The sequence below is a fragment of the Chanodichthys erythropterus genome, chromosome 23 (assembly GCF_024489055.1).
Source record: "Chanodichthys erythropterus isolate Z2021 chromosome 23, ASM2448905v1, whole genome shotgun sequence".
NCBI classification, from domain to species: Eukaryota; Metazoa; Chordata; class Actinopteri; order Cypriniformes; family Xenocyprididae; genus Chanodichthys; species Chanodichthys erythropterus.
This window is the reverse complement of record NC_090243.1, coordinates 25,677,874-25,688,600: the sequence shown is the minus strand read 5'-3', so window position 1 is coordinate 25,688,600 and position 10,727 is coordinate 25,677,874. Positions and strand designations below refer to the sequence as shown.

General features: G+C 34.3%; 1 protein-coding gene across 1 annotated transcript; it reads right to left on the bottom strand.

The window, feature by feature from the left end:
* Nucleotides 1-969: 969 nt before the first annotated feature.
* Nucleotides 970-9,201, bottom strand: cpb1 (carboxypeptidase B1 (tissue)). Its single transcript, XM_067378307.1, has 11 exons — nt 9,088-9,201; nt 8,914-8,989; nt 6,952-7,076; nt 6,634-6,733; nt 6,419-6,520; nt 4,966-5,070; nt 4,767-4,877; nt 4,207-4,297; nt 1,850-2,052; nt 1,452-1,536; nt 970-1,235 (listed from the first exon to the last, which is right to left on the bottom strand). The coding sequence occupies exons 1-11, from the start codon at nt 9,180-9,182 to the stop codon at nt 1,048-1,050; spliced, it is 1,281 nt and encodes a 426-aa protein (XP_067234408.1). The 5' UTR covers nt 9,183-9,201; the 3' UTR covers nt 970-1,047.
* Nucleotides 9,202-10,727: the final 1,526 nt, after the last annotated feature.

Below are 10,727 nucleotides of genomic sequence, written 5' to 3'. Positions count from 1 at the left end.
ATGTGTTATTATGCAACTGGTTTAATTTATCTTTATTTTCGAGTTTATTTGATAGGAACAGTGTACAAGTACACCAAATCTTTCTCTGATATGAACCAGAGGATGTTTAATCACATGTATCTTTCCACCTGTAGTCTAACATGTTCAACATTGCAGAAAATACCATGTCAAGAACCTTTTGACTAAAATGTTTATTAGTTTCAGTGACATTTATTCATTCTTATTTAGTTTTTTATTTAATTTTACTCTCTGTTTAGGGGAAGGTTTCAATGTTCAACATATTGTTTCAGAAATGCAATCAATTAATCATACTGAAATTCCAACTTCATTTGGTTGGTTTTATGTTGTTTTAAGTTAGCTTAAAAAAAAAAAAGAAATATGACTATTTGTAAAAGGAAATGTGATTATTAAGTTAGTATTTAAAAGAGGTAAATTATATTTAAAATTTCACATGGGTTTGATTCAGATTCAGTTAGATGATCAGTTTACACCCACCTACTGACTTGGATCAACTTACCCCTAACCTTGGGTAAATTGAGCCAGATAAACACTTTTTTTTTTTTTTTTTTTTTTTTTTATAAGCCATATTTTTAGAACCCTTTGATAATTTAAAATGATAGGAAACACCCTGGCTCATCTTACCCCACTCTCCCCATGATCTGAATTGTGGTTCCTCAGGACCTCAAAGAACTTGAGCAGAACTGACCTCATACATCCACTAAAATACCACCTGCCAAAATGGCTCAGAAAAGTGAAGTTATTTCTGAGAAAAGGTCTAACCCTATTTGTTTGCAGATGCCACTTTTGAATTTATTTGTATTTTTTTTCCACATAATGCCATCACATTCAGACAAGTGTGTAAAAGTGTCCAAATACTCTTTGGGACCACTGTATATTTTGTATAAATAGTTACTAATTGCTTCTATCTAATGGACGTCTCATACATCAGATATCATTCAACAAACAGACTTTGGTGTTTTATTGCTTTACTGATCATGGTATTTTATAAGAAACAAACCCTGATGTATTCATTCAGACAGTTCCATCTCAGTACAGGTTGTTGAGCACATAGCTAGCGATGTATTTGACAGCCAGCATGGTCTCCTCACAAGTGGGCTTGATCTGGGACTCGGGCAGCAGGAAACCATAACGACCTTCGTCGCGCAGCTCGAAGGTGTACGAGTACTTCACTCCCAGGTCATAAGCCCAGTCATCAGAGCCACCAGCAGCAGGGTCTGCAATGAGAAGGGTCAGGTTTTAGGACGCACAAATCAGCAAAAACCTGCTCACAACCTGCAAAATGGCTCTGAAACCAACTGTGATTGGTGAGGTTCCATTCAAGTTAAAAGATGCCTAGACCAATGTGCATTTGTGTTAGATAGATGCTGAAGCAGGCAGCTCTCTTCATAGCTTTAGAATCAGAGCTTTTATCTTGGACTCTTTTTACTCACAGATGGTCGTAGCACCAGGACCGCTAGTGTATCTGGTTCCGTACAGGCTGCGTAAAGCCGCAATAGCTCCCTGAGACACACTCAGCTGCCAAAAAAAGACAATGTACAAGTCAATACACAGAGTTGTGCCAGATTTACCACTCTAAGGAGATTGTCCTCACAGCAGAACATAAGGGGTGGGGTTGGATCTAGATCTATCTATCAATCTCCATCCCCTGGATCTGGATCCAACTCCTCCCACTTTACATATCCCTTAACCTAACCGACTCCGCCCCCTGGATCTCGAGTGTTCTGCAGTGAGAGACTACTGACTCTAAGAAGCTCAAATATATGAAAATGCAATGGACATTTCTGTAGTGTGCTACAATGCATGTGTGTATGTGTTTATGAACAGGTACCAGCTCTGAGTGGTCAGCAGCCAGGCCGTATTTGTAGGAATATGGGAAGAGGAGCAGCTGGGAATATGAGTGGACAGTCAGGTAGGCCTTGATGATAGACTTGTTGGTGCGGATGAAGTTGGCCAAATTCTTGGACTCAATTTCAGATTCTGGGCTGCTTCCACAGTAGGTGTCACTGCAAGGGTTGCTGGAAGCTCCAGTGGCTGGAAAGTGAACAAACATTAAATTATTGGAAAAATAATGTACACCCAAGGCGGTTTCTAATTATTCCACTTATACTATGGTTCCCATTCAGTCGGTCACGTTCGACGTACGTCTCCGTTCCCTCCTTCAGGGAACGAGGGTTACCTATGTAACCGAGACGTTACCACGCATCAAGACATTGTTCAGATGTTTTATTTCAATATTTCAATTTGTCAGGTTTTGTCCTGAAAATGCACTAATTTCTTACATATCTCATCCCAAACCTCTGTTGCTTATTTCAAAATGTCATTTAGAGCTAGTAACAGTGGCATAAGTGATTTCTGAGAAATGCAGTTCGGACAGAGCACCACAACACACTTGTAGCCAATCAGCAGTAGGGGGCGTGTCCACTCATGATGGGGGAGGAGACAGAGCGAACAAGCAGGAGATTTGAAGAAAGACTGTAAAAAGAGAAACGGCTGAGAGACATTACAAAAGAAGAATATCACTGGAAAATAGAAGGGTTATGAGCAAGAAGATGTTTACAGAATATTAGAAAAGCTCTCCAGCACTGAAGAGACCTGAGCGGGAGGCCTGAAAACAGATGCTGAGGTTGTTTTAACTCTGCTCCATACTTGAGTAAAATTGGTTTTGTTCTGTTTCACATAACCAAGATATGCTGTTGTTGTAATGTTAGCTATAGTAACAGGAGAGAAATTGTTTGTCTGGAGCTAGTGTGCTGCTGGCGACTGACAACAAACTTGCGTACTGTACGTTCATTTTTTGTTCTTTCTTTTTGTTTGCTCACTGTCTTCGCTTTATTTTACACAAAGCATTATTTTGCTTCGCTTCAGCTATGATAAAGAGACATCCACTCTTGCATTGCGTGTTCATACATTTTGGGATGGAGCAATGAAGGAAGGAGTGTGTTTGTTTGGGTTGATTTCAAATATTAACACTAGCTGCATTTACAAATTACCTAATAATCTGTTTGCAATAGGGAAAAAAAAGTTGCATGTAACCACGTCAATCTGAGTGAAATGGCCAAATCCAATTGAAACTTCATTTAAGGGGTGGTTTAAACCTTTTGTAATCTGTTCGATAGGACATATAAACACTTGATTGATTGTAAACTGTATATGTAGGAATAATGTAGAGAGTGGAAGAAAGATAATGATTTATATAGATAATGAAACCTAATTTCATTTAAAGTTTGTCATGGAAATGTTTGTTATATTTATTTGCTTGTTGGTTAGTGTATCTGTGTTGGTTTGGGTTCATTTGCTTTTGTAGGCTGTAAGGAGCTTTGAAATTAGGGCTGCACAACGATTAATCGCGATTAATCGTTTGCAAAATAAAAGTCTGTGTTTACATAATATATGTGTGTGTTCTGTGTATAATAATTATATATATATATATATATATATATATATATATATATATATATATATATATATATATATATATATATATAAATACATGCACATACATGTATAAAATAAAAATAAAAATATACATGTATAAATAAATATACATATTTATATATATTTTAGATTACATATAAATATAAATATTTTATATATAAATATCATTTTTTTCTTAAATATATACATGTATGTGCATGTATTTATATATACATAATTAATATACACAGAACACACACATATATTACGTAAACACAGACTTTTATTTTGCAAACGATTAATCGCGATTAATCGTTGTGCAGCCCTATTTGAAATAACTGAAATTATTTGGCGAAGTGATATGGATCTGTAATGCGGTCAAGACCTGCCTGGAACTACTTTAGCTGTGTGTTTACTGGAAAATAACCCAAACATATTTAATAAATTACAAGGTAATATGCCCTGATATGTTACTCTAATTATAGAACACTGTCCAAGACTCCTAAATTTCATATTATCAGATTTCAAACAAACTTGCGGAAAAATCTATCTCAGTGTGGTTTGGCTGGTTTGTTGCAGGTCTAGCTGGCATGGCGTTGTTTTTCACCAACGAACCTTTAGCTGGTGATTAACCAGTGCTGAAAATGGTAGACCAAGGAAGCTTTGCTCGTTAAGCTCGCTAAGCAATGTTGTGCGACTAGACATTTGACTTGATTTCTGATATATAGTATTAGTTTATCACAATAGATTTAATAGGAAGCGTGTACTCACTGCACCATCCAGCATCAAAGTTTCTGTTGGGGTCAGCACCAATACAGCTGGAGCCACTATTCCTGGATCTAGTCTTTCTCCACATCCTGTCCTGTGTGATCAAAACAAGAATTTTCAGATCATTGTTTTTCACTCTACTATATAAATTAAAGTCAAAATCGATCGTTTGGGCACACCCACTGGTTCTTTATTGTTACTTTCCCTCCACATTTTAGAATGAATAGAGAGAAACAATACGGAACAATACAAATATGATATGAAGTAATACAAATTGAAGCATGGGTAATATAGGCTATATCTGTCTACAAGCTTTTAAAGGAGCGTTCAGTAGTTTTTATGCCAGTTTAAAAGGTTTATGATGAGTCATCTGAGTCACTTACATGAAAAATATCGGTACTATAAGTAGGCAATGCAGGAAGAATAACAATGCTAACGCTGGCTAAAGAAAAACTTAAAGTGCTTTTAAGGATAAGCATTTAGATCAAACATTTTTTTAAGAACATATTTCAATATACTGTACAATATGAATAATATATTTTGGCAACACAAATGTCATGAACCTTGGTCCAGGTGTATTCATAGCCATCAATGTTGAAGACAGGCAGAACAAAGAAATCCATTCTATCCAGAAGGTTGGTCATCTCAGGATCACTTCCATAGGTGGAAACAGCCTGATTATGAGTAAAATTTAATTTAGATTGATAGATCTCTTGAAAGAAAGACATTAATAAAAAAAGAAAGAAATTGTTTATCCTGTACCTCATTTACGAACCACTGACAGAAAGCATGAGTGATCCATTCTCTGGCATGAAAGCCACAGTCCATGAAGACAGCTGGCTTAGCAGAACCTGTCTTCTTTCCAATCTGTCAGAGGAAAATTTCAAGTGTTTTATTGTTAAAACAACCATATTTAGTATTGAGCTGAACAATGTTATTGTGTTGGTAACCAATGCAGATAATCTCAAAATTGTCATATATCAGCCAATTAATATATCTGGCCAATACATTGGTCAGTCCATCACTTAAGAAAATTTCCTATACACTGTGATAGATGCTGAGTTGATCATACCCTTGTGTAAAAGAAGTGTGCTTAATTGTACTCAATGTGTACTTTAAATCTAAAATGTGTGAGGTAACAATTTATTTTACAGTGCCATTGTTACATGTACAGTAGTTACTATAGTAATAACTATAGATATATACAGTACAGTCCAAAAATGTGGAACCACTAAGATTTTTTTATGTTTTTAAAAGAAGTTTCGTCTGCTCACCAAGGCTACATTTATTTAATAAAAAATACTGTAAAAAAAACTGTAATATTGTGAAATATTATTACAATTTAAAATAACTGTTTTCTATTTTAATATATTTGACAAAGTAATTTATTCCTGTGATGCAAAGCTGAATTTTCAGCATCTTTACTCCAGTCTTCAGTGTCACATGATCCTTCAGAAATCATTCTAATATGCTGATCTGCTGCTCAAGAAACATTTAATGTGTACAATTGTACAAAATATTTGTGTACAATATTTTTTTTCAGGATTATTTGATGAATAGAAAGTTCAAAAGAACAGTGTTTATCTGAAATCTAATCTTTTGCAGCATTATAAATGTCTTTACTGACACTTTTGATTGATTTAATGCATCCTTGCTGAATAAAAGTATTCATTTCTTTAATTTCTTTTCAAAAAAATAAAAATAAAAATTCTTACTGACCCCAAACTTTTGAACGGTAGTGTATAATGCTACAGAAGCTTTGTATTTCAGATAAATGCTGTTCTTTTGAACTTTCTATTCATCAAGGAATCCTGAAAAAAAAAAGTACACAACTGTTTTCAACATTGAAAATAATCATAAATGTTTCTTGAGCAGCAGATCAGCATATTAGAATGATTTCTGAAGGATCATGTGACACTGAAGACTGGAGTAACGATGCTGAAAATTCAGCTTTGATCACAGGAATAAATTACTTTGTCAAATATATTTAAACAGTACACAGTTATTTTAAATTGTAATAATATTTCACAATATTACTGTTTTTTACTGTATTACTTGCCGTAATATACATTTTCATTACATTCAATTCACACTTGTGTGTACTATTTTTAAAGTGTATTATTTCTGTAATAAGTACTCTTTTTAAAAGTATGCTGTGCACTACTTTTTCACAAGGGTATACAGAGTTCTGTAAGCTGATTTACCAGGACTTTACCTTCAGAAGGTGCATGGGGCGTCCCTCATACGTGTTCCCGATCACCTGCCTGCTGATCAGGTTAGCATTGGCAGAGCTGATGGAGACTACCCAGTCATTAATCTGAAGGTGAGAAAAAAACATCATTACACGACTGGAATGGAAAATAAATAAATAAATAAATTAATTAATGGATAAAAGTTTAAGAGGAATTAAGAGTGCACTGGCAGTCATACCGTTGCCCAGCTGTTGTACTTTGTGTAGTCATGGGCTTTTGTCACCCTCATGTTGTCCATCTGGGCCTCCACAGCCTCCTGAAGATCTTCAAACATGACCCTGCAAAGACAATGAGTTATTTTAAAGCTTTACACCAGCTAATAAATTCTAAGAATATCAATAATTACCTAACATGGCTTTCTATGAAGTACAGTACTTTAGAGTTCCATGTCATTGTATGTCGTTACACATTCTGAACCATAATATAAGTGCCAGGCATGAGCCTGTGTTGTTCATTTCACAGTCTAACGCAACATACGTGTTTGTGAAAGACTTACTTAGCTTCCATGCCACTCTGCTGTAAAATGGTGAAGACCATGTCAAGCCCGGCTGCAGGAACATGAATGTCAACATTCATGCCGGTGCTCACGAGGTCAGAACTGTCAGGTCTCCAGAAATCCACCTGCAGGGGGTGCAGCATGTACATTTACTGACATTGTGGATGTGCAACCATGTGTCCTGATGAAATCCAGCTAGGCTACTAGGGCCCTATTTTAACGATCTAAGCACATTGCCTGAAGCGCATGGCAGAGGTGTACGCATGTCCGAATCCACTTTTGCTAGTTTAACGACAGAAAAAATGGTTGGTGTGCCAGGTGCATGGTCCAAAAGAGTTGTCCCTACTTTCTTAATGAGTCATGGGTGTGATTTGGGTGTAACGTGCAATAAACCAATCAGACTCTCCCTTTAAAAGCCAGCTTCACTTGCACCATGGCATCACTATTTATACAAGCAGAACGACTGTAGACGCATATTACTTAAAAAAAAAAAAAAAACAAAAACAAAAACAAAGAGCGGACCAGGTTAGACCAGGTTTCAGTTGGTCAATGGCGCAGTCGTTTTCAAAACAGCGACACGCCAACAGTGCACCTGAACACACCACGTTTTTAGACCAGCAGGCCCATGGGTGAACAGATGGGTGCGAGCACATTTGCTGTTTAAACAACGTGGCGCTGGATGTGAAAATGATAACTGTGTCAAGCTGAAACTAATAAAAAACACTTGGAGCACATGGAGTCACATGGCATCGTGTGTATGATAGGCACCCAGAGACATTGTTTAAAACAAATATCTTTTTTTTTTTTTTTTTTTTTACACAAGTAAATTGCTGCCATATTGTGAAGATGGTTAGCTCCTGTCTGTAATAACAAAATGGCCATATAGAGGACTTTAGAATTGATATTAGAATTTTATACAGTCTGTTGATCTCAAAATCCCAGAAGGTCTAAAACTGCAAGGTGAATAAAGTATTGTTGTGTCTTAAAATTAAATTAAATTAAATTAAATTAAATTAAATTAAATTAAATTAAATTAAATTAAATTAAATTAAATTAAATTAAATTAAATTAAATTAAATTAAATTAAATTAAATTAAATTAAATTAAATTAAATTAAATTAAATTAAATTATTTCGATGGTCCACTTTAGACATTCAGTTACACTTTATTTTAAGGTGACATAGTTTCATTGTACTTACTCAAATAAGTAAGTAATATTAATTAACTACATGTACTTAATATAGGGAGTTACAGTTAGGGTTTGGTTTAAGGGTTAGTTACTTGTAATTATGCATAATGTACTGTTATTACTAGAGTAAGTACATGTAATAACATGTAACTATCTCACCTTAAAATAAAGTGTCACCAGACATTCTACTAACTACAAGTAACTTTGCAACTACATATCAACTAACAGTCATTAGAGTATTAGTAGACTTTTTTTAAGTTTTGGGTAGTAGAATACGTTGATGTAAGTTACTTGTAGTAGAATGTCTAAAGTACACTATCGAAATAAAGTGTTGCCAAAATCCCTGTAATTTTCTCTTTTTTGCTCTCTGTCTCTCTCTCTGTATGTGTTTCTATCTAATGTTTGACAAGTGGAGTTATTTCTAGTTGTTTAATGATCTTCATGGGAATATTGATGCCATTACTTAAATTAATTTCATTGAGAGATATACTGTATTAGAAGACACTGTAACATTAGATAGAATTTTGTCTTAATTTAGATTAGCTACAAGAACCTTAGAAGGTTCTTTTAATTAATTATATATTCAACAATAAATCAACAGATAAAGTAACAAAAATTTGCCTTTTAAGCATTAGAATTCATGCTTGCTGATAGTGCCACCTGGTGGCCAAGGTTGGTCCTACATGGTCATTGTTTATTACCAGAATTTTTTATGGACAAAAAGGTACAATTTTTACACATACACAAATATTTAAAAAGAGTTTAAATTTTACCTTGACTTTTTGGCCCAGTTCCCTGATTATTGTCACATGTTCATCATTTAAAGGCTTCAGACGGAGGACTTTATCTCTAGAAAAGTGTGAAGAAAGATATTCTTTACCATCTTAGATATTAGCTCCAGTGTAATTTTTTTGGTTCAACAGAGAAAAATATGTCTAAGAATTTACCCCACAAATTTGGTAGGCTCACAGAGAGCAACAGCCACCAATCCCAAGAGCAAAAAGACCTTCATTTTGCCTGTATGGTTATGCTCCACACACATAGATCTCTTTTTATAATCCCAGGCCTTCAAGGGCCGCCCAATCCTGACCTCCAGAATGCCTTCATATGCATCATTTATTATTCACTTGTTGCACATGGTGTTAAAGATATTTTTAGCTATGATTCGAGGTGACAACAGCTTAAAATATGCACCTCTTTCAATCATTAACCTGTTAAAAGGCCGACGCCTAAATGTTCACTAAGAAAAGAAAACCTTAACAGGAGACCATCATTTAAAAAAATAATAATTTTATTTAACTGCACGAGTCCCAAATACAGACTATACTACAGTATATGTACTGCTGTTAAATGTTCATTGTAAATAATGAGTACAAAATATTTCCATAGAATGTACATATTAAAAGAGAGAGAGAGAGCGAGAGAGAGGAAAAATAAAGAAATGTACAAAACATTATTTTTTACATTTTTTTTTTATGTAATGTTACAACATCAGAAAATATATTATAAAGAAAAAAAAAAAAAAACATTCCACACAACACTCTATAAAATGCTGGGTTGTTTCAACCCAAGTTTGGGTCAAATATGGACAAACCCAACCGTTGGGTTAAAAAATGCATAAATGCATAAAATTTAACCCAATGGTTGGGTTTGTCCATTTTTGACCCAAACTTGGGTTGAAACAACCCAGCATTTTTTAGAGTGAATCTAAAACTAATTATTTTGTGTGTGTTCAGTGTACAGTTTTCACATTCACCTTACAACTTTTATCAACTTATATAAAAAAATAAATAAAAAAAATGCTTGTGGCGGTTGTTTGCCTCCACGTCATGCATTACAGTTGTTTAATGCACAGCTAGCCGTGGATTATTCCTTACAATGTACTTATTGTGCTCATATTACAAAGCACTTTTGCTGCTATTGAGGTGGAATACAGGTAAAGTTAGGGGCAGGTCTGGTGGTATAGTTAGGTTTGAGGGTGGGCTAAGGGGTAAGAAAAGTGAAAACAGTGTAATTATAACTGTAAATACAGAAATTAATTACAGCTGTACATACTTTGAAATATGAGTACAATGTAAAAACATGTACACACACAACAAGTGCATTGTATCAAATGAATAATTCTGATGTTAGTAAATAGTTAATGACACTTTATATAATGTGGGACCTCAAATATAATATTTAACATCCCACATTATAGTTGTACTGCACAGTCCTAAATATGCTATACATATAGCTGTATTCACATGGTTTTAAAGATATAGACCTTGTTTAAAGCAAACAAATAAGCAGAGTGACCAAGATATATATATATATATATATATATATATATATATATATATATATATATATATATATATATAGTATCATCTGTACATAATTTTTGCAATATGCAATACCTTTTATGTTACTTATTTATTAGTTAGTTAGTTAGTTAGTTAGTTAGTTTAATTTGATTTTTTGGTATTTTATTGTGACAAGAAATGATCTTTTTTGCATGAACACAAATAAAACGATTGGGAAACATGGTTTACAATATTGTCAAGTTTCCAGATCACTTAAAGGGTTACTTCACCCAAAGGTTAAA

Bases quoted from the DNA above. Each gene is read 5' to 3' on its own strand.
- cpb1 (XM_067378307.1), bottom strand. From the start codon at position 9,182: ATGTGTGTGGAGCATAACCATACAGGCAAAATGAAGGTCTTTTTGCTC. The intron at 6,521-6,633 runs GTATGACTGCCA...TCTCACCTTCAG, and splicing joins AGTACAACAGCTGGGCAACG to ATTAATGACTGGGTAGTCTC. The intron at 1,236-1,451 runs GTGAGTAAAAAG...TTCTCATTGCAG, and splicing joins TCCTGGTGCTACGACCATCT to ACCCTGCTGCTGGTGGCTCT.